This window comes from Melanotaenia boesemani, chromosome 23 (genome assembly GCF_017639745.1).
Source record: "Melanotaenia boesemani isolate fMelBoe1 chromosome 23, fMelBoe1.pri, whole genome shotgun sequence".
NCBI lineage: Eukaryota > Metazoa > Chordata > Actinopteri > Atheriniformes > Melanotaeniidae > Melanotaenia > Melanotaenia boesemani.
In genome coordinates, this window is record NC_055704.1 from 6,470,741 (window position 1) to 6,495,581 (window position 24,841).

Below are 24,841 nucleotides of genomic sequence, written 5' to 3' on the forward strand. Positions count from 1 at the left end.
TGAAAAACTTCATCTGGGAGAATATCTCACCCTGATGGATGAAGACCTGGATTATCAGTAGATCAAGTCTCACTGTCAGGCTGCAGGTGAACAATTTGAGCTTCGAACTAATTTAATTTAAAGTTTCATAATTCCTCAAAAAGTCCAGTTTAAAGAAAAGCTGCAATATGAAGAACATCTCAAGCTGTTAGGAGGAGGGTCTGAAGTCAGGAGGACCTTATCATTCCACACAATTTTAATGGCCAAAATGAAGAGAGAACAGGTTTTAGTGTGAGGGGTCCTCGGTGGCGTTGGCAGAGAACCATAAGTTCACAGTGATGCAGCGTCTAGATCCATACCTGGATCATAAAACCTTCCCACTGTGGTGGGTTGGGGAGGGGGCCGTGTCCTCTCCCCAACACAGTAACATGTTTAATTATTAATCCCCAAGAAAGTAATACTGCCAGCAACGCTAGAGCACTATGAACACAGACTGTTGGCAAACATTATAGTACTTCAATTACTTTTACCTTGATAACTGTTCTAGAAGTCTTTTAATTATCCTTAAACTCAAACACAAGATCAAAGTGAATTCTTTAATCAACATGTAGAGATGGTTTTGTTACGGGGAGGACTGGAGATGATGTCATATGACTGGACCTCAGTCATCTGTTGCTGACACGCCTGCTGACATTTGGAAAGGTGGATTTAGGAAATTCAGGAATGTTTCTAACATGTTTGACAGACATCAATAAGTGCACATTTCTTCATCATTTCTTCAAAAAGAAACGATACTAATATGCAACAAATAAGACCAAACAAATTCTACAAATAGCTGTTTACTGATCATATTCAGACCAGACCGGATCAATGAAAACCTGCAGCTGTTTACACTAACTGAATATCACATAGGACACACTCACTGTGTTTCCATCACCCACAGACCGGAACCATGAATCAGGTCCCTGCTGGAAACCCAACACATCTGTCTGATGTGGCACTTCTCAGCCATTCAGAAACCAGAAAAAAGTCAGAGACATGTTTAAGGAGAAACCTGGTTTCCTCCCCTCTGGTCTGACCTGGTTTCACATCCTCGATCACCAAACTCATCAAACTACCCGCTGAGACCTGAACACAGCCGGAGCTGTAACTGAAACATCTGACCAAACTGGGTTAAATTTAAATGGACTTTTATCAACAGCTGGACCAGTTAAAGATTAAAAAAAAAAAGTCTAAACACTAAACAATGAAAACACGTCTTCAGTTTTGTTTTATAGCAAATCTACAAACATTATTTTCAAAGATGAAAAGTTAAATCAGAACTGGTCTGACTGATCTGGATCTCAAACACCAGGGGGTGCTGCAGAACAAGATCAGACTAAATCCTAAATCCTGTTTACCCTCAGTGAGCTTTAGATGCCACAAACAATGAAAACGTTATTTAAGAGCTCCACCAGAACCAGGATGAGTCCAGAATGAGACGTAATAATGGATCCCTGACAGAGTTATAAACAATACTCAGCTTCCTGCTGATTGGCTGAGAATCCTGCCCGTCTAACCTGCGTGTGAAACCTTCCTCCTCCTGGTTATAATTTAATGGTTACCCTCCTCTTCCTCTTCTACTCTAGCTTCCTCTTTTTACAGTATGTTTGTAGTTTCTTATGGAGTGAGTGGTGTGTGTACTTGTAGTTTTTTCTTCTCTTTTCTAAAAACTGGAGCACATAATGACAACTGCTGAGCTCTGCAACAGATTGTAATCTTTATAATAAACAGTCATTTACTACAAAGAGAACGTCGTCTTCATGTCTGATTCTTTCCAATTAATGTCGGATGAGTTTCACCTTTGATTCACTGGATAACTTCACTGGTGACAGATTGATGATGGGAACGTCTCCTCATCACTGATTCATAATATAATCTACAAACAAAGGATTTAAGAAATGATTGAGAATCTGTTTCAAACATACAGTAAAGGACGGCACATAATTTAATAAATGAAATTAGAATATCTAGATTTTAGTAGACATTTAACTAATGATTGCAACCAAGTGGACATCTAATGTAAAAGGTAAACAGTCAAGTTTGGTGATAGTTTTCCATCAACAGTTATTGAGCCTAATTAAATACAAATACTTGTATTTAATTCAATTTAATTGACAAGGAAATATTTAAATCAACTCAGGTTTTATTAGTATTTATGTGCTCAATATCAAATAAAACATTTTGTGGTTGTAAATTAATGTTTCCTGTAAAAAAAAAAAGTTTGTGTAGAAAAGGATTTGCATGGTTGTAAAACCACTGCTTCATTAGGAGGCTCATCATGGTTCTGCTCAGCCACTACAAAAACAAGCGCCGCTTGTGGGTGGCTGTTGCCCCCCTCGGAGACAGACAACGGGACGTACCGGAGCACAGAAGATGATTCTGTTCTTTGATGGCCACTTCTCTCTCCCACCTCCTTCCCAAATAAGCTTTGTCAGTCTCTGAATAAACACTACATTGTGTGGCTGGATTGTAAGCCTCCTGGATGGGATATAAATGCCTGGAAAACTTCCGTAGATCACCTAAAGGTAAGCTACCCATTACAATTTACCACAGAGTTACACACTACTGTTCCTGAGAAACTGGTGACAATATAAGCAATAGTGGAGTTTTAAGAGTTAATTGTATATAATGACATGGATCTATATGAGCACTAGGAGGGTCATTTTAATAATCATAAATTATTTCACTGACAAACAAATCATTCTTGGACCCCCCTGGTGGTCCCATAGCTCCATAACATAACTGACAACAATAGAAGAATTTCATTCATCATAATGGGAAAGAAATGAATCTGGTGAAATCCATCAACAATGAAGTTTAGGCTCAAGCTACAACAGAGTTCGCTCCTGTTCCGGTCTTTTTTGTCGGATCAGTTTTTCATGTTCATCTTGAGGAGCATTCCTCAGCAGTAGCTCCTCTCCAGTTGTGGGATCCCACAAGGGTCCCTTTTTGGGTCCACTAGTCTTTTCTTTGTATATGCTGCCTTTGGGGTCTATATTTCAAAAGCACAATATTGCCTACCATTGCTTTGCAGATTTATGTCCAGTTAAAACCACAAGGTGCTTCTCTTATTAATCTGCTCAGCTGCTTGAGACATTTAAAAGCTTGGATGAGATTAAATTTTCTCCATGTAAATGAGGAGAAAACTTAAATTGTGGTCTTTGGACGTTCTGAGCTTCTGAACAGTGCTGTGTGTGTGTTCATGGTCTGCTTACTTCACACTGTGGAAACCATGTAAAAGATCTTGGTGTGATCGTTGACAGCTTTTAACTTTCACCGGCAGGTCAGTTCAGTAGTTTAAAGTGTTTTCTTTCATTTGAGGCTGCTTGGCAAGATAAAGACCTATCTGCCCAAGCAAGACGTATAAAAAGTCCTCCACTTGCTCATCATGTTCCACTGAGATTACTGCGACTTCCTGTATTATGGCCTCTATCAGTCATCTTTGTACCAATTGCAGCTCTCTCAAAACACAGCTGCCCGGTTGCTTACAAGGAGGAGGCGATGACATCATATTACCACATTGCTGCTAATTTGCATTGGCTTCCTGTTAGTTCTAGGACTCTGTACAAAATTTTACTACTTATTCTTAAAGCCTTAAACAGTTTAGCTCTATTGTATTTGTCAGAGCTGCTGCACCAGCATGCTCCAGCCAGGGCTGAGGTCTCCTACACAGCTCCTTCTGAAGGCCAGCCTTTTTTGGTTGCTGCTCCAAAGTTGTGGACAGCAGTGTTGTTTTCGTCAGCAATGACGATGACGAATTTATTTCTCTGATGAACCTTTTTTTCATGATGATGACGAGACGGTGACGAGCTAAAAATGGCTCTGATGACGAAAGCATGACAAAACGTTTGTGAGATTTTGTTGATGTGACGAGACGAGAATGTTCAAGGGCTGATTGACCGACATTAAAAATGCAGACATTTCTGCCTATTGTGAGCACAATCTGTCAGTCAGTAATGCTGCTGCACCTTGGCCACGCCCACCAGCAGACGTGCAGCGCACACAGACAAGCAGTTTATGCATTCATAGATGAGTCATGACGGCGGCGTCGACAAAGAGGTTTGGTGGAAGCCATGAAACAATATATAAGGGATAATGCCCGACGAGGTGGCCATTATCATAAATTAATGGACGATGCGGAGGCGTGAACCGTCCGACGCGAAGTGAAGTCCATTAATTTATGATAATGGCCACCTTGGAGGGCATTATCCTGCTTATACCAAGGTCACTTACAAAAGAAATAAATATTAAATAAATTATTAATTCGTTAATGTTGTTTTACCGGTAAAATCGTTTTTCACATATATATTTCACACACAAATATATATATATATATAAATAAAGGCATATATAAAGGTATTATGATTTTCCGGACCTTGGCTCTAAAAGTTTTTCTCTAACTGGACCTCTTTAAATTTTAGTTAAATACCCCTGCGCTATGGGCCTTTGATATTTTAATTTCTGTGGTGAACAAACATGGCCATTTAAGGAGTTTGTGGTTCAGAAACACGAAGACACCGTGGTTAGACTGTGAGATTAAACAAGATATGAAACAAAGAGATCAGGTAATCAGACTGGAAAGTATATCATAAACTTAGAAATTTTGTTACAAAACTAAATAAGAGACACAAGAAAACATATACTATAAAAATGAAATAAATGCTAATGAAAATGATCAACAGCGAACGTGGAAAACTATAAAATAATTAGAAGGAAAATATGCTAATTCCACTCCATCTCTTTATAGAAGAAGATGGAAAACTTATGACCAAACCTAAAGATACAGCTAATAATCTCAATAATTATTTTATCTCATTCAATGACAGAAAATATAATTATGGATAATAAAATCTGTTAATTAAATTCAAAAGTATATCTATAAGACAAATTGAGAAGAGAATTAGGTCTTGCACAATCAAACCACCTGGTGTGGACATTCTCAACTGCAACTTCTTAAACTGCTGTTGGTCATATTACTAACCAAAGCCTAACTTGCTGTGTATGTTTACAAAAATGGAAAACTGCTAAAATTATACCACTGCCTCAAAACAAGAAACTACCATTCTCTGGTCCAAACAGCCACCCAATTAGCTTACTACCTCTGTAAGGTAAATTAATGGATAATATAGTTCAGGACCAAATTCAATATTATTTTATACCGGATTCCCAACATGCCTGTAGAAAAGGGCTCTCCACAGCTACAGCTCTCACTTTTGTGACTGGTGACTGTTTTAGAGAACTAAAAGATGAGAAGCTAATTGGGGCAGTTATGTTAGACTTTTCAGCTGCTTTTGCTATGACCAGTTATTATTTAATACAAAAAAAAAACATGTTATGTTACAGTCTGCCTGTCCTGGACTGTCCAACCGGACACAAACTGTTTTTAATGGATTCTAATCTGATGTCTGAAGTGTAACTTATGGAGTGCCACAGGGAGTTTGCCTTGGACCATTGTTATACAACATTTTTACAACTGATCTACCACTGATCCTAAATAAAGCAAAAATAGTGCTATTACTTATAATATGTTTATGATAAAATTGATACAGTGAGATGATTCAGTTTTGATAGTAATACTGTTGGTTTTGGAGGAGTAATGTATACTAATGCAAATTTTATAGTTAATTTTGTTTTTGTGTGTGTATGTTTCTGGGTGGGTGGGTGTGTGTTCCATCAGTTCATTTAGGATATTTTACATTATTGGTGTAATTTTTTGTGAGCAGCAGCAGTAAGTTGTAGTTGATGGGGATCCACAACAACAAACAAACTACCATGTATGGATGGTAATCGCTGAGAGACTGCTTTTATAACTCTGGAGTCAGACACCATGCCTCTGTTCAAGGCATGGCTAATGGAACTAACTAGTTTCTTATATATGAAAAAAATCCAATACGTGGTGGCGTGGTGGACAATCTTAATAAATTTTCCACCTTAAGCCACCCAGTCTCCAGTCTTGCCCAGCCTGGCGGACACTTTCACATGCCCACAGTGGGTAACTCACCTCAAGCTTGAAAACTTGTTGGATTATGATGCTTTAGTGATGCAACACTGTGTTTCACTGACCTCTGTATGTTCAGTCCTGTTTGGTTTTTGTATTTTCTGTTTATTTTCTTAAAATCTTAAATAAAATATTGTTGATGAATCTAGTGTAATTCAGTAAAAATGTTAGATATTACTACTTTCTTCCAAATAAAATGCTGACATTAAAGAATGAATGGTTTTAAACTGTAATGACAGTAAGGTTAAGATTTGTAGTTTTAAATTAAAGCCATTGGGCCATTTTTGGAAGTATCTGCATACCTTGTGTTTTAATTTCCTGGCTGTAAAAAGTTAACAATAACCACCTCAGATACATTTATTAAGTTCTTACTAATCAAAATAACAAAGACAAAAGACTGCTGTCCTGTAATAAGTAAACATCTCAGAAATGTGGCCCAGTAATTACAATAAAACTCCTAAAAAAATTAATAAAACAGATTTTTGTTTTTAAAGGAAATGAATTCAGTGTTAAAGCAGCTGAAAATAAACTGCAGACATCAGCATGCACATGACACTAATAAATAAACCACAAACAGACGGAGGGATAAAGTACACGTGAACCTGAGTTTTCTCAGGGGCAGTAAACCACAGCTGGAGCTGATTGGCTCACAGCTGTTCACACTCTCCTCTCTGCTCTCTGATTGGCCGCCGGCTGACTGACCTGCAGCTGCTTTCTGATAAGCAGAAAGGCCGACACCACTTCACGGACAACGCCACACCAGAACAGGTAGGCTGAGAGTTCCTAAAGAAGGAGCAACGGTTTCTCTGCAGATCAATGAAATCTCGAGATTCAATCAGTGGAAATAATCTTAACCTCTTAAGCCCCAAGGGTCTCCCTGGGGTTTCTGCTGGAAAATGATATACTCAGAGAGAAGTGATTATTTCTCTGCCAATACAAGCTGTGTGCCTTTGTTTTAAAATAAAGCTAATAAAACATGTGCGATTGAACCAGAGGTGGAAGCATCACCACAGATCCATAAAAACCATGAACCAACGTGTGACCATTAACTGTGCAAAGATTCATGGTGCTGAGGTGAAACGGAGCAGACTTACAAAGTTTTAGTAAAGAGATAGTTAGGTGGTTTTCAGTGAGGTCCTCATCATCCGATGAGGAATCTGGGACACACAACTCTGTCCGCTCTCCTTAAAATCATCTCAAGCTCTTCTTCTGTAGTGGAGCTTTTCTTGAGTAGCTAAAAAGTGGAGTAAAACACAGCAAACAGGTAGATGCGTAGAGCTAATACATGCAAAAGTATGGAAAATCTGTAAATCTTCGTCTTCAACCTGATTTGCACGATTGATCTCATTTTAATTGTAGGTTTAAGTAGAATTACACTAAAGTCAGCCTGTTTACATCCATCTCACCGTAAAAAAATACATGTTTTTGTCCAATCAAATCCATGTAACCAGGCAGAAAATAGTGATTTTGGATGGATGCTCCCCGCAAAGGACACTGGGAGATTTTTTAGTAAATGTGATCTTTTAGTAAATGTGGTAGAAAGAAGTTTTGGAAGTCAGTTGAGACCAAATTCACAGATCATGTTTTTCAACATAATTCTGGCTTCACCTGCTTCTGGTTCAGTGGACCTTGGTTGGAACCTGATACAGTATTGATACCGTTTGTCTGTGTGCATGCCGTCGGGTACACAGACGGATCCATAATTTATGTTTACATCGTTTTACAAACCTTGTTTACCAGCTCTTTAGATTGTTTATTGTCTTAACTGTGTTTTGTGGTCATAGAAATGGTTTAAATGAGCTTCTAACTGAGATTCTGGACCTTCAACGGATACCACACAACACAGATATTGTAAATGGTATCTATGTTTACATGGACACGTGTGGCCTCAACGCCCCTGACACTGGGAACATTGAGGACTAATCTGAGGTTCTTATGGTTCAACATTTACAGTTTATGGTCAAAGTCTTCACAACAGAATGTTAAAGGTTAATGGTCTTAAATCAGCTGATTTTTATTTTCTGTTTATTACTTTACAACTTTATATTCAGTTTACAGCAAAGCAGATTTTAACAGCCACACAAATGCCAACAAACCTGCAGACACTGATCCTGATTCTGCAGCAGAGCACTCTGATGTGGTTTTAAATGAATATCTTCTATAATCGCCTGTTTGGGTGGAGATGAAGCATATCCAGTCTGAGCCGCTGCAACCACCAGCAGTCTGGAGGGAAGTTTCCAGAGAAAGAGCAATATTCTTTGACTCAACAGCTTCATTTCAGCAAAACAGAAAGTCTCAGAACTATAATGGCAATCTAAATGGATAAATTACAACAGAAAAAGAAAACGTGGCTGCAAACGATCTAAGACGACAAAGATGAAAATCTGCTGCCATTTCCAAACATTAATAAATTCTCAGTGGAAACATAAAGCTGCATCTCCTCTGCAGAAATTATGGACTAGCTAGTAACTGTTTAAAAGGTTTTACTGGAGTGGGGTTTTAAAATAAAATTTACATAAATCAATTAAAATTTAATTAATTCAATATCGATTAATATAAATCATTATTTACTTATTTAGTCTCCTTTCTGGTGACCCTACTCTCACAACTTACCGATGCTCAGTGAGATCTTAGCATATGTACACAACTAAAAGGTTTCCAGTTGAGATTCTCCATGAGAACTGTTATGTAGCTGTAATAATGAGCTCAACTTCATTCTGTTGGAAATGTTGCACTGGTTTGTTGTTTTATTATTAAACCACATCAGACGATTACTCACCCATATGTGGGTGCATGGATTTGTGGTTGTGCACACAGAGGCATGAGTAGGGGTGATCTGAGTGAGTGAATGTGTCCTGGTCTGACTTTTTGTCCCAGTCCGGCCCTGATGTAAACCGTCACAGACACATTTAACTTAATAGAAGTGTACATTAGTGAATTATTATTTGTTGTTGTTTATGGTGCCTGTTGTTTGATTGGTCTTTGTTAATAATAAAAAAAAACCACTGGCATCAGTTACAGGAAGAGTAATATTCAGAACTGGTTAATTTTATGATTGATCAGACCATAAATAAATCCAACATATTTTTCCATGAAATCTACAGGGAAAATGTTAGGAATAGTTAGGAGCAACAACAGGTGTTCTGTGAGTTTGGCATGCCTTGTTTAAATAGCAAACCCTTGGTTAATGTGCAAGTGTAGCACAGAAAACAGAAAACATCAATTTAGCAACACTGAATGCTCAGAAATTGCGTTGGCACAGTCGACTGTGAAGCCTCAAGTTGGTTTAGTGTATTAAATTGCATATTACTTGCACATTGTTCAAGTGCATCTTTTGTATGACAAAAATTGAAGGAAAATGCATCTGAAAACTCAGATGAAGTGTATGAAACTGTACATACACAGTTACACATAACAGTTTTTGTTCTGTCAAGTCTTATGTCATGTATGGTAGCATAAATCCTATTAGCATCCAGCACCATCTCTCAAACTGGGTTAGACTGAACATGTAAAGATTAACTTTGAAAATACTACATATCACCATAGCATATATTTAAAATCAGCATACAGAGCCAAGCTGTTTTGATACTATAGTCTACACCAACAGACTATGGTATGCTATTATCCTGACTACGTTCTGTATGTCAAACCAACAACACAAGATTTTAAACAAAAGTTTTTGTCTCTTTTGTTTTTGTCTTTCTTTCCTTTTTGCTTCTTTTTGCTGTCCTCCTCCTTTTTCTGTTCGTTCAGGTTCAGCAAGATTACACAGATTCCATAACTCAAAGTAAACAAATGAATCAGATTATCAGGAGGAGCCTTATACTCAAAAACCGCCCCTTGGCAAAGCAAATTTATTGGGTCCAACCTCCTTTTCAGAGAGGACTTTAAATAAGCCAACAATGTGAGAACAATCATTGTAAAAGAGAAACCAAACCAGAGCAAAACTTTCTTTTTGACAAAACCTAACTCTCCCTCCCGAGCCGTTCATTACAGCTTGGATTAAAAGCAAGGAAGCGACTCAAACTTTCTGAGGTCATTTTCCTTTTTGGAGCCATGTCAGAGTGTTTCCACATTTTTTACATCTGATTCAGAGTAAGTTATTTTTTTTACCAGGATTCGTCTTTGGCTCACATATAAAGCAGGTTTCTAGAACCGCCTTCTTCCACCTACGTAACTGCTAAAATTAAAGACATGCTGTCAAAGAGTAATGCAGAAAAGCTAGTTCATGATTTTTTTGTTTTTTTTTTTAAAACTTTTATATTTTATTTGTTTGTTTTTATAAATGACAACAATGTAGATGTACATGCACATTTGACCAGCAAAGCAAACATAACCACATATAACCAGGTCACATGTAGCCCCCTGTCCCACCCACCCTTACATCATTTCCAAGTATATGCATTTATAACGTCGGTATACTTTACGGTATGAAATGAAATCAACAATAACAACAAAGGAAAACAGGAAACAGACAAAGTAAAACTTAGAGAGAGAAAAAAATTAATCCTCCTCAATGTTCCTCTCATCAAGAGGTGTTTGTAATCCCCCAAAATAGCTCAAGATGGGACCCCAGGTCTCTGAGAACTGTTGAGTAGTTCCTTTTAAAGAATATCTAATTTTTTCCAATTTCAAGAAATACATAATGTCTCTTATCCATCTGGTGAAGCTAGGTGAAGATTGTTGCTTTCATTTGAGTAAGATAACTCTCCTCACAATAAGAGAAGTAAAAGCAATAACATCTCGAGCTTTGCTCGTCACAGGGCAGGTGGATGGAATAATACCAAAATATAGCACTAAAGGATCGGGGGGTCAACATTAGGATACATGTCTGCTAGTCTTGCATTGGTAAGGTGAGATCTTAAAACTACTTTCAGCTGTATCAGACCATGACGTGCACAGATCGAGGAAGAATGTATACGTCTAAGAGAGGCCTCCCAGTTTTCATCAGTTATTGCCTGACCTAAGTCAGTTTCCCATCGGATCTTAATTTCCGCAAGTGAGGAGGGGCTGATGTCACTAATTAAGTTGTACAGAGTGGAGATTAATCTCTTGCTCGAAGGTGACAGTGAGAGAATGTTGTCCAGTATATTATCATTGGGCAAATTTGGAAAAGAGGGGAAGCTTTTCTGAACAAAGTTCTTAATTTGTAGATATCTGAAAAAGTCAGACTTTGGTAATTCAAATGTTTCCCTCAATTTAGAAAATGAGACAAACTGGCTTTCAGCAAACAGATTATATATGAGTTTAATACCTTTCATGTGCCACGTTGAAAAAGTGGCATCCAGAGAGGCTGGAGGAAAGTTATGATTTCTCCAGATAGGGGTGTATACAGAGGGTGTCCTCAAATTAAAGTGTGACCTAAATTGTGCCCAGACTTTAATTGTCTGACAGACAATTGGGTTTAGTGACTGCGTGGTCGATAGAGCTGGACTAGCACTTACCAATGAGCCAAGGTGTAAGTGGCTTGTAGCGTATTCAACTGACACCCACACTTCCGGATGGTTTGTGGTGTCAGAATAAACCCACTGAATGATTTTTTGTATATTGCAGGCCCAGTAGTAATAAAGGAAATTCGGAAGTGCCAGCCCAGCTCTCTTTTTGCATCTCTGAAGAGCAGCTCTCTTGATCTTGTGTGAACCACCTTTCCAGATAAATGTGGCTAGAAGTATGTCAAGTGATTTAAAGAAAGATTTTCTTATAAAAATTGGGATGTTTTGAAAGAGATATGTAAATTTTGGCAGCACAACCATTTTAATTATATTGACCCTGCCGGCAACTGATAGAGGGAGATCTTTCCATCCAAGTCCAAGCATTTTTCCAGTAAAACAGTAAAGTTTTTGGTAAACAGTGATGATAAAGTACGTGTAACCTCCACTCCAAGGTACTTAAACTAGGTTTTGGCCATTATAAATGGAAACGAATAGAGAGAGGGTGTAATGTTTTCTTGTCTTAGAGGGAACATCAAACTTTTATTAATGTTAACTTTATATCCCGAGAGCCTCCCAAACTGGTCCAAGCGGTCAATGATATGAGGAATGGAGGATTGCGGATCAGACACATAAAGTAGCAGGTCGTCAGCGTACAGAGATAATTTATGATACGAACCTCCTCTTTCTATACCATGAAAATCTTTGGACTGCCTCAAGGCAATAGCTAGGGGCTCTATAGCTACAGCAAAAAGCAGCGGAGATAGGGGACAACCCTGTCGGGTCCGTCTGCCCAGAGAAAAAAATTGAGATTGCTGTCCATTAGTTATGACTGATGCGACCGGGCTAGAGTAGAGTAGTTGTATCTACGAGATGAAACCATCTCCAAAACCAAATTTCTTGAGTGTAGCAAACAGAAATCCCCACTCCACCTGGTCGAAAGCTTTCTCTGATAAAAAAATAAAAAATAACAACAAAAAAAGCACTGCCTCTAGCACTACATGACAGCACCTGGGTCCAACTGGACTCACAGCAGTCTGACTACCACTTAATTACAACGTCCCATCTTGCATGAATTCTTGCTTGTGTTGTTCTTACTCGCAGATGTAAGTAGCTCTGGATAAAAGCGTCTGCTAAATGACTGTAGAATAGACTGGAATAGAATAGAATAGAATAGAATAGAATAGTGTATTATATGATTAACCACTCAAGTCATCTGGTTCACACCCAGTGCACTGTAACGGGATTTATTAGTATTAGTTTCGGTACTTGGTATCAGTAAGTACTCAAATGTAAGTACTTGTACTCGGTTTGTAAAAATGTGATATTGGTACATCCCTAATTTTCTGCAATGCAACTGTTCTCATTGTATCGGATTATCGACGCAGTTAAAAAATATCTAGCTGGGAAAATAAATTGAAAATATTTGAGTTTTTTCTGCTGATTTCATATAATTTTCACCTTAAATATAAGTATTAACTACTAAAATCCCTTTTTGCAGAAGGTTTGATGAGCTCATTTCTTTCAAGCTGCCATGCTTTCCATCCCAGACCTGATCAAGAAGAAAAGAGATGGAGAAAAGCTGAGTGATGAAGAGATTAAACTCTTCATTGAGGCCGTTACAGCTAACAGCTCCTTTTCAGAGAGGACTTTAAATAAGCCAACAATGTGAGAACAATCATTGTAAAAGAGAAACCAAACCAGAGCAAAACTTTCTTTTTGACAAAACCTAACTCTCCCTCCCGAGCCGTTCATTACAGCTTGGATTAAAAGCAAGGAAGCGACTCAAACTTTCTGAGGTCATTTTCCTTTTTGGAGCCATGTCAGAGTGTTTCCACATTTTTTACATCTGATTCAGAGTAAGTTATTTTTTTTACCAGGATTCGTCTTTGGCTCACATATAAAGCAGGTTTCTAGAACCGCCTTCTTCCACCTACGTAACTGCTAAAATTAAAGACATGCTGTCAAAGAGTAATGCAGAAAAGCTAGTTCATGCTTTTTTGTTTTTTTTTTAAAAACTTTTATATTTTATTTGTTTGTTTTTATAAATGACAACAATGTAGATGTACATGCACATTTGACCAGCAAAGCAAACATAACCACATATAACCAGGTCACATGTAGCCCCCCTGTCCCACCCACCCTTACATCATTTCCAAGTATATGCATTTATAACGTCGGTATACTTTACGGTATGAAATGAAATCAACAATAACAACAAAGGAAAACAGGAAACAGACAAAGTAAAACTTAGAGAGAGAAAAAAATTAATCCTCCTCAATGTTCCTCTCATCAAGAGGTGTTTGTAATCCCCCAAAATAGCTCAAGATGGGACCCCAGGTCTCTGAGAACTGTTGAGTAGTTCCTTTTAAAGAATATCTAATTTTTTCCAATTTCAAGAAATACATAATGTCTCTTATCCATCTGGTGAAGCTAGGTGAAGATTGTTGCTTTCATTTGAGTAAGATAACTCTCCTCACAATAAGAGAAGTAAAAGCAATAACATCTCGAGCTTTGCTCGTCACAGGGCAGGTGGATGGAATAATACCAAAATATAGCACTAAAGGATCGGGGGGTCAACATTAGGATACATGTCTGCTAGTCTTGCATTGGTAAGGTGAGATCTTAAAACTACTTTCAGCTGTATCAGACCATGACGTGCACAGATCGAGGAAGAATGTATACGTCTAAGAGAGGCCTCCCAGTTTTCATCAGTTATTGCCTGACCTAAGTCAGTTTCCCATCGGATCTTAATTTCCGCAAGTGAGGAGGGGCTGATGTCACTAATTAAGTTGTACAGAGTGGAGATTAATCTCTTGCTCGAAGGTGACAGTGAGAGAATGTTGTCCAGTATATTATCATTGGGCAAATTTGGAAAAGAGGGGAAGCTTTTCTGAACAAAGTTCTTAATTTGTAGATATCTGAAAAAGTCAGACTTTGGTAATTCAAATGTTTCCCTCAATTTAGAAAATGAGACAAACTGGCTTTCAGCAAACAGATTATATATGAGTTTAATACCTTTCATGTGCCACGTTGAAAAAGTGGCATCCAGAGAGGCTGGAGGAAAGTTATGATTTCTCCAGATAGGGGTGTATACAGAGGGTGTCCTCAAATTAAAGTGTGACCTAAATTGTGCCCAGACTTTAATTGTCTGACAGACAATTGGGTTTAGTGACTGCGTGGTCGATAGAGCTGGACTAGCACTTACCAATGAGCCAAGGTGTAAGTGGCTTGTAGCGTATTCAACTGACACCCACACTTCCGGATGGTTTGTGGTGTCAGAATAAACCCACTGAATGATTTTTTGTATATTGCAGGCCCAGTAGTAATAAAGGAAATTCGGAAGTGCCAGCCCAGCTCTCTTTTTGCATCTCTGAAGAGCAGCTCTCTTGATCTTGTGTGAACCACCTTTCCAGATAAATGTGGCTAGAAGTATGTCAAGTGATTTAAAGAAAGATTTTCTTATAAAAATTGGGATGTTTTGAAAGAGATATGTAAATTTTGGCAGCACAACCATTTTAATTATATTGACCCTGCCGGCAACTGATAGAGGGAGATCTTTCCATCCAAGTCCAAGCATTTTTCCAGTAAAACAGTAAAGTTTTTGGTAAACAGTGATGATAAAGTACGTGTAACCTCCACTCCAAGGTACTTAAACTAGGTTTTGGCCATTATAAATGGAAACGAATAGAGAGAGGGTGTAATGTTTTCTTGTCTTAGAGGGAACATCAAACTTTTATTAATGTTAACTTTATATCCCGAGAGCCTCCCAAACTGGTCCAAGCGGTCAATGATATGAGGAATGGAGGATTGCGGATCAGACACATAAAGTAGCAGGTCGTCAGCGTACAGAGATAATTTATGATACGAACCTCCTCTTTCTATACCATGAAAATCTTTGGACTGCCTCAAGGCAATAGCTAGGGGCTCTATAGCTACAGCAAAAAGCAGCGGAGATAGGGGACAACCCTGTCGGGTCCGTCTGCCCAGAGAAAAAAATTGAGATTGCTGTCCATTAGTTATGACTGATGCGACCGGGCTAGAGTAGAGTAGTTGTATCTACGAGATGAAACCATCTCCAAAACCAAATTTCTTGAGTGTAGCAAACAGAAATCCCCACTCCACCTGGTCGAAAGCTTTCTCTGATAAAAAAATAAAAAATAACAACAAAAAAAGCACTGCCTCTAGCACTACATGACAGCACCTGGGTCCAACTGGACTCACAGCAGTCTGACTACCACTTAATTACAACGTCCCATCTTGCATGAATTCTTGCTTGTGTTGTTCTTACTCGCAGATGTAAGTAGCTCTGGATAAAAGCGTCTGCTAAATGACTGTAGAATAGACTGGAATAGAATAGAATAGAATAGTGTATTATATGATTAACCACTCAAGTCATCTGGTTCACACCCAGTGCACTGTAACGGGATTTATTAGTATTAGTTTCGGTACTTGGTATCAGTAAGTACTCAAATGTAAGTACTTGTACTCGGTTTGTAAAAATGTGATATTGGTACATCCCTAATTTTCTGCAATGCAACTGTTCTCATTGTATCGGATTATCGACGCAGTTAAAAAATATCTAGCTGGGAAAATAAATTGAAAATATTTGAGTTTTTTCTGCTGATTTCATATAATTTTCACCTTAAATATAAGTATTAACTACTAAAATCCCTTTTTGCAGAAGGTTTGATGAGCTCATTTCTTTCAAGCTGCCATGCTTTCCATCCCAGACCTGATCAAGAAGAAAAGAGATGGAGAAAAGCTGAGTGATGAAGAGATTAAACTCTTCATTGAGGCCGTTACAGCTAACACAGCTCAGCCATGTCAGATAGGTACAACCAGCCTGCCTTAGTCAGACATGTCCAAACTGAGCTGCTTCCATCAGATGTGATGTCTTTGTCTTAAAGGGGCAATGCTGATGGCCATCTACCTGAGAGGGATGGAATCTGCAGAGATTCAGACCCTGACCAGAGAGATGATGTTATCGGGGGATGTGATGTCATGGCCGAACGAGTGGAAGAAGTTGGTGGTTGACAAGCACTCGACGGGAGGGGTGGGAGATAAAGTTAGCCTGGTGTTAGCTCCGGCGCTAGCCGCCTGCAGGTGTAAGGTGGGTCTGGACTAACTAAAATTCGCAGATTTTGTTCATCCTCAAAACATTTAGGTCCATTCAACTTAAATCAGATTTAAATATTCACACATCACAGATTCAGACACATCAGACATATTATTAAAGACAGATATAAAAATTATTAAAATAATAATCAAAATATTAAAATTAGGTTTCAAACCCCAATTAACAGATAATGTCAATGATCAGCTCAAATCAAACACACAAAAGAGGAATGCACCAATCCGATACTGGTATCGATACTGGTGCCGATACTAAAGACATTTCTAGATCGGTTATCTGTGACAATGGGCTAGATCCATAGGGGCAGATCTGTTTAGTGTAATTCTAATTGAGTGACGTCATGTGCTAACCATGCGCCACGCGGAGGCTCACATTTGTTTTCAAAGTAAAGCGAGCGAAAGAATCAGCCATCTGCAGCTTCTTCACACTACCTCAGTGGAAAGCCTGCTCAGTGAATGTTCTGAGAAGCTAGAGAGATCTGCCTAAGCTGGTCCCTGACACTGAGCGCTATGTGTGTGAAAAAACTTACTTAAAACCTACTTTCAGGGCTTAAAGTATGTTTGCACACATGCGCTCTGCCTGTCAGCTGGTGGGAGTGCGCTCACCTGCGTTTGCACGTGTCTTTGCACATCAGGACAAAGGAGAAATGTGAACGTGTGTCCATGTAAAGTAAAACTGGATTTATACTCGCGCAGCGTCTGCCTGCGGTCGCTTACGGCGTAGCTGATTCTGGTGAGTTTGCTCTCGCACTCGAGCGTAGGACATGCGCATCGTTTTGGTGTCGTGTCGCAGTTTCTCCTCCTAACCTGAAGGTGGCAGCAGGGGTGGTATCGGCCGGTAAACTCACCAGGTCCAAGTTCTTTTGATGCTTGACTTTAGGTAGGTATTTTCTCTTTTAAAACAACAATGGGGTCCAGTGTCTATTAGCTTGTGGAAGAAAATGAAGAAATAATTCAGTCAGCTTCTCATCAACTTGATCCACTGGTTATTGTTTTTAAAATTGCTGGTTACCACACAAATTCAGCGAGAAGATCCAGAAATCCAGAAACTCATAATCCCAAACTGACCAATCATAAGAAGGTACATCCACGTAACCGTCTGCGTAGCAGGGGTGCACGTCAGGTCTGGAAGAGGTTTGATGTTGCCTTGATGTTAGCCATGATCCTCAACTCTCGATCAGTTCTTATTAAGAAAGCAGACCTCAAACTTCAGTCTTCATTAAGTCGTAACCTGCAAGTCAGTAAGTACATGTATGTGGGAGTCTGTGGTAACCACAGTGGAGAACTGTTAGCGTTTAATCCACCGAGCAAATTTTAGCTGCTCAAACATCTCCATCAGATTAGGGATGTAACAACAACTTGACTTCTAAATGAATTGCTGCATTAAACGCTATGACATCCCTCAGTATGGTCACTTCAATGTCAGCAGATCCGAGCAACTTGGAAGAAAAACAACAATGTACAACAAACAGTTTACGTCATCCTTGTTGTAGAAAAAAATATGATCATACCAATCGTACCAAGAAAATTTATAATCATGACATTCTTAGTTTAGATGGCCGAGAATTTTCTCATTTTCAAGCTGCTATTAAATTAATCACACGAAATAAATAAAGAGAAAATACATCAAATAGTTTATAGACTGCATAGTTGACTCACTTAAGGTTAATGCATTGCAACAGGCCTCTTTATTAAATCTCAAACAATAAATAAATAAAACCGACCCAACCCCACAATTCAGTAAACTGTTCTCAGTCTATCAGGTTTTGAGGGTAATAACTGTCAAAGGTATGAAACATATTTCCATGTAAATCTCCCAAGTTTGCTTAACTTTGACTTTGACTAATTTGAGGCACTTTAACAAGCAGAAGTTGTTCTGGAAAACTACTTTGATGAAATAAAACATGAAGGATTCATGACTGAAGCTGCAGCAGAGTTTTATAAAACTGAGCAATCTTGTGGTTCTTTAGACGTGGAGGACAGAAAATCAGCTTTAAGTTTAGCTTTTTATGTTTTTATTTTAGGTGCCGATGATCAGTGGGCGAGGCCTGGCCCATACTGGAGGAACTCTGGATAAACTGGAATCGATTCCAGGATTCAACATCCAGCAAACCTCAGAACAGGTGCAGCAAACTCTCGGCTATATTCTGCATAAATCTCCTGACATCTGGTTAACAAATCTGATTTACACCCAACTGCAGATTGTGGGCATCCTGGACTCGGTGGGCTGCTGCATCGTGGGTCAGACTGAGAGGCTAGTTCCTGCCGATCGGGTCATGTACGCTATGCGGGACGCCACCAGCACCGTGGACAGCCTTCCGCTCATTACTGGTACTGAACTGGGATCAGGGGTCTGGTCAGAAAGTAGTGCCTCTATCTAAAGCGTGGTTTTATTATTCAAGGGTCCATCATCTCAAAGAAAGGTGCAGAGTCTCTGTCTGCTCTGGTTCTGGATGTGAAGTTTGGACGAGCAGCTCTGTATAAGGACCTGCAGAGCGCCAGAGAGCTAGCTCAGCTGTTGGTAGGTCGACTGAAAGTCAGACAGGAGCTGAAAGGGAGCATAACTTTCACTGTCTACGTTACAGCTATAAAATAAATGTTAACAGTTGACCTCTTTATCAGTCTCTGGAGTTGTATCTTTCAGGTGGATGCAGGAAACGGCCTGGGCATCCGTACGGGAGCAGCCCTCAGCCAGATGGAGTGTACGATTGGTCGATGTGTGGGTAACAGCCTGGAGGTGATTGAGTCTCTGGAGACGCTGAAAGGGAACGGACCAGACGACCTGATGGAGCTGGTCGAAACACTCGGTAACTACGTCAGATTCAGTGTTTCTATATACAGTTTGTGACCTGTTGTTTTATAAAAAAAAATAGTTATCTGAGAATGTCTTTAATATTCGAGAAAAAAAGGGGGTGCTACACAATTAGCTGTAAAAATATATCGAATCGGATTTAATTGAAATCAAATCGAAATAGGCTGTTGTTAATCTAATCGAATCGATTCAGGAAATTAGTGACAATATCCAGCCCAAGAAAAGATTGGCTTCCCTTAGAGGAAACTGTAATGTTCCTTTTATTTATTTTTTCTGTAAATACAGCCTGTGTCCACAGTTTCAATGAAAACAAAATACCCAAGACTCACCAGTCACTGAGCTCCACAGAACTCCAACAGGAGCTGCAGCACTGCCTCCTCTGGATGGTCTGAATCCACTTTAAACCTGTTCCAACATGAGAGGACAGTCAGGACGAGGGTTTACGTTCTCTAATTCATTATGATTCTTTATTCTATGTCATGATAAGAACCAAATGATGATGATGATGATGATGGAGCAGATCAGATTGACCCAGGACACATTACAAGATGAGAAGCCAAAAACAAAATGGGTCAGCCAAGTTTGTATATTTTAGTCAGTTATCTAGCATCAGACAGTCCAGCTATAGACACGAGGACGTCACTGGAAACGGCTGCTTTCCCAGAACTGACGAAGGGGAAGTAACACAGCATTTTGCTCATTTTTCCTTTTCTGCTTGGCTTTTCTTTCTCTCTTAAACAATGGTAAAAAGAATAAATCAAATAAATGTAATTCCTTTTAACTCATGCAAAGAGTACATTCAGCTTTAATATCACACAAAGTTACCAGTAAATGCTCATTTTTCTGCCTCCTGTCTGAAATATACACAAAACAAAGTAAAGCTAGGAATGAGTAAAGTGCTACAGCAGAAGGTACAAAGTGAACCTGAGCAGTTTTCCAGGTGTTTTAATAGAGGTGTTACACAGGTAAATATCTCAGGAAGCCATTGGCCGATGATGATGATGATGATGATGATGACCTCTATCAATGGTCAGATTCAGGAGAATCCAGGGATAGCCCCACATTCACCTTAGAAACACCATGAGGATCCAGAAAGATCTAGTCTATGATAACAAGAGTGAATACTTCACTATAAACCTCCTTCATCTCCATGGAAACCAGCAGGACCTTCATGATCCATGTCAAACAAAGGCAGAGTCATAGGAGAACACACTAGCAGAGTTTCAGAGCTGGAATCAAACTTTTCACCACAAAACAGCAACAGTAAGACACGACTTCTGATCCTGGCTTCTAGCTCCAGAGTTTCTGTCCCACCGTGATGAGACAGACATCTTTGTAACCAGCAAAGTCTCTGCTGTCATGTGACACCTTGTTTGTGTGGTTTGCTTGAAGTGGAGAAACAGCAGAAGCTCTAAAGTGGACAGTGTTCTCATGTTTTTCTTACATTCCCTTATAAATATGTTTGGTTTGGATGCCAGTGCTTGGTAGAGTCTTTTAGCTGCGTTTCTCCTGTCATGTTGCTGTGCTACGTGTTAGCATTGCAGCTTCCTGGTGGCTGCAAACATCTTCTGTACTGCTTGTATCTCATGCTCCTTCCTGTACTGGGAATTCTCATGAAGAAGAGGTTCACTATTTAGGTAACACAACAAAACAGAAATTTTTCACATATGTTTGCAATACTCCTCAGAGCTGAATACACAAAGAGCAAATTATACATAAAAACAAATCAACATGTTTGAGAATGATGACTTTAAAAACTGAATAAACTCAAATCAAAAGCAACTGAGAATTTTATGGCAAAATTGAACTTATATTTCACATTAAAGATGCTTAATATGTCATTGTATAGTTACTTCTAATGCTGAATGGATTCTTTCAGACAGGATTTTAAGTTCAGATACAAAAGGACCAGAATAAAATGGATGTGCAGTAGCTCAATAATATGAAATATATCCAACTTACAAGACTGCAGTGGCCTGAGGGCTTTTCTTCAGAGGTCCAAGCTTGTCCAAAAAGTCGTCTCACATCCAAAACTATTCTGTTTCTTTTCACCCATGTGAAAAAAACATTTAAAAATTACCAAAAAAAAGTGGGATATTGTTTAAATTCTCAGGGTGTTTCAGAGAGCCATGTTCAAGTTTAATTATTGTTAACTTTCTGGTTTAAACTAACTCTGAATACTGCTTACTTTAGTTGTAAAAACATCAAAAGATACAAAAGAGGTTTGAGTTGATGCGTTCAGACGTTGTTTATTACAACATAAATCAATATTACAATATAAAAATACTAAACTTAGCATATGAAATAAAGACGAATAGCAGGGGGGTTTCCAAAGGGGCAGAAACTTGTTCGGCTGTTTGATCCATAAACACAATGCGTCATTTATTTCTGTTACAGTGTGTGTGTGTGTGTGTGTGTGTGTGTGTGTGAGAGAGAGAGAGAGAGAGAGAGAGAGAGAGAGAGAGAGAGAGAGAGAGAGAGAGAGAGTTACCTTACGATTTATTTGCAAAATAGTAATAATTAATTATATGATTAATTATAGGCTCTGATGTCACTACGGTGGTAGCTAAAAACAAACGTTATTTTTTTCTGATCTTACTCGTTAGAAACTGTCAGAAGATTCACATGATGAAAACCGTTAAAGACTTACTGATTAACGTCGATAATGTGGTCAGAATTACAGGTATTAAAGACGGGTTTTGTTTGTTTTTGTTTAGTTTGTTTCGGTGTTTTTTCGGCACCACCAAACTCAGACTGTCTCTCCAAGCTAGCGTTAGCATCTGAAACTCATTAACCCGTTAATAACTAACGTGCTGCTGCTTTGCTGACACGTTCAGGGACACTGGGAAAAGCAAAACATTTTTAAATGGTTCTTCCTTTCTTTCTTGCTTGCTTGAAAACTAACACCACCAAAATAACAGAACTATCTATAAATTATTACAAATAGCGATGAGTATTCATCACTCCTAGTGACGTTTTAAACTATCTGTAGGAAGCAGGAATTTAACTGTTTTCCATTTGGAGTAAAAATGTCATAAACACAGTTATATTTTCTTTTGTTTTTTCAGTTAACAGAAATTGTTTATGAGGATGCAGGATGTATGGACGTTTTTTTGTTTGTTTACCACTTATGAGGCAGCCTGAGTTCACATACAGCAGACCAAACAGGTAGAAATCACAGATGTTCAAACACAGATATTCCTTTAGTTTATATATTGACTTTTGATTGTGTTGCGGGAACAGGGAGAGTGAAATTCTAACATGTAACAGGACAGAAAGCCTGATAGATTACATTCTTTCTTTTGACTTCTATGCAGTTTACTGATTTGAAGTCTTATTTCCACTTTCTTAGAGATAAAAAAAATATAATTTAAACTATTTCGTAAAATCTTTGAAGTGTTTTGTTGTTGACGTTGTTGTTTTTGTTGTTTGTCCATCTTTAGGAGGGATGTTGCTGATGATGACTGGCTTGGTGTCTGACCTATCAGAGGGCAAAAAGCAAATATCTGATGTTGTGATTGGTGGAGCTGCTTTGTCCAAATTCCAGGCCATGATGCAGGCTCAGGGCGTGGCCAGTGAGACGGCTGCGTCGCTATGCTCCGCCCACACTGATTACTACAGCATCCTGAGAAAATCCGAGCATCAAATGGAGTTAAAAGCATCTGCAGATGGTAAAACCTGGAGAACACACTACACTGACACACTGAGCTGAGAATTTATGCGCCGCTGCACCTTTTGTCTTGGTAAACAAGTTAGAGTACCACTTTAGTTGTAATGCTCAGTCAGTTGTTTCCTAAAATCTATACCTTTGCTTTTTTTAAAAGGTCACATTTACATGTGCATCCTTTTCCTGGTCTATGCTCCTACCACATTACATTAAACTTTTTATAACATAAAATTGTACTTGATAATGTTTTTACCTTCAGTTCAATCAAGCAAGTGGTGCTTTAACCTGTCTCTCTTTATGTCTGCCTGCAGGTGTCGTCCAGGACATCGATGGTTTGATTCTAGCTCAGGTTATTCACAAATTGGGGGCGGGTCGATCGAAGGCCGGGATGCCCGTCAATCATAGTGTGGGGGCAGAGCTGCTGGTGTCACTGGGTCAGAGGGTCAAGAAAGGTGAGATGCTGCTGCTGCTGCTGATGATGATGATGATGATGATGATGATGGTTACCCGATGAAGTGGTGTCTTTTCAGGCGCTTCCTGGCTGCGGCTCCACTACGAGGATCCGGCTCCGAGTCAGGACCAGATCGTGCAGCTGCAGAAGGCTCTGACTGTGGACCACAGTGAAACAACTCAGCAGAGACAGAGTTTGGTGGCAGAAGTGCTGCTGCCTCAGTGAGAGGCGTTTAATGAGCTGGAAACCCAGCACCGCTCTGTTTTTGAATTATGGATCAAACTCTGAACGCACTTTTATGTTGCTCTGATTCCTACTAACATGTATCAAAAGATTGAACATTACCAGCCATAATGATACTGAACTGAACTGGACTATATTGTTAAATGTGCCTTGAGACTGGTGCTACACAAATAAAACAGAATTGAAAAAGGGTTTAAGATATTTTCTGAGACAGAAGGCCGGTAGGAGCATCTGGGAAAACCTTTAGGGAGGAAGCAGTTTGATTGTGTCCGAGTCCTCCAGAAGATGGTCTGAACCCAGAGTCCTGACTGAAGCACTTTACCGACATCCTGAACCAACTGCCTTAGATTTAAAAAAAATTGTAAAGCTGGAACAAGATGTTACATGTTTTTAAAGCAGATGAAGCCATCCTTAATGAAAAATTCAAAACACATATGACATAGTTCAGGGATCTGCAACCTGCGGCTCTGGAGCTGCAAGTTGATCTGTGGACCTTCCACAATGGCTCTTATTACATGGTCAAAAATGCTAAAGAACTAACTAATGTTTTTGAATAAAGATATAATAACAAATGCAGGTTTTTAGCAATTTTTCTAAATTTTCATGGAGTAATTGCACTAAATTACCACAACATAATGACACTAAAAGTCCCATTAATATTTCTTTTATCTGTTTTCCTTGTCATTTGGTTTGAAATTATAGCACAAATATACCTCCCATAGAAGAAAGTCTGTCTATCCTCCTTTTGCAAAAGTTTTATGCTTTTATTTTAAAACCTAAAAATAGAAAGAAAAACGCGGTTCTTCAAAAATGACTACACATTTCCTATAGTAGGTATTCATAAAAAATTACAAGCTGTCTTCTTTTTTATTTTTGAAAAAAAGGTCTCGTTTTATTTCGCTGGGCTGAGGGAAAGTGGCTCTAAGGATTGTAAAGGTTGCAGACCTCTGACTTGGTCCACAAACGTTGCTCTAAATGACTGAAAGATGTGTAAACAGCGGCCCCTGCTGGCCAAAATTTAAATTACATTCAGCACATAGCTTTGCGGTAAAGATGGGCGATACCAACACTTTTCCTCTCGATA

At 38.9% G+C, this 24,841-nt stretch overlaps 1 protein-coding gene and 1 long non-coding RNA gene across 4 annotated transcripts; one reads left to right on the forward strand and one right to left on the reverse strand.

Annotated features, from left to right (window-relative positions):
• The first annotated feature begins 7,564 nt into the window (after positions 1-7,564).
• LOC121634359 (thymidine phosphorylase) lies at positions 7,565-24,102 on the forward strand. Of its 3 annotated transcripts, XM_041976922.1 has the most exons (11): positions 7,565-7,662; positions 12,977-13,063; positions 16,247-16,283; positions 16,359-16,561; positions 18,609-18,707; positions 18,786-18,915; positions 18,987-19,105; positions 19,229-19,391; positions 22,840-23,067; positions 23,375-23,515; positions 23,594-24,102. In XM_041976922.1, the coding sequence occupies exons 1-11, from the start codon at positions 7,600-7,602 to the stop codon at positions 23,737-23,739; spliced, it is 1,416 nt and encodes a 471-aa protein (XP_041832856.1). In that variant the 5' UTR covers positions 7,565-7,599; the 3' UTR covers positions 23,740-24,102. The 3 variants fall into 3 exon arrangements, with proteins under 3 accessions (XP_041832856.1, XP_041832857.1, XP_041832858.1); XM_041976923.1 differs by lacking the exons at positions 7,565-7,662; positions 12,977-13,063 and adding an exon at positions 13,126-13,307 and having other exon boundaries at positions 16,133-16,283; XM_041976924.1 differs by lacking the exons at positions 7,565-7,662; positions 12,977-13,063 and having other exon boundaries at positions 16,127-16,283.
• On the reverse strand, positions 9,722-20,658 carry LOC121634360. Its single transcript, XR_006009221.1, has 3 exons — positions 20,645-20,658; positions 20,047-20,048; positions 9,722-9,858 (listed from the first exon to the last, which is right to left on the reverse strand). It is a non-coding gene; the product is annotated as an uncharacterized LOC121634360 (long non-coding RNA).
• Positions 24,103-24,841: the final 739 nt, after the last annotated feature.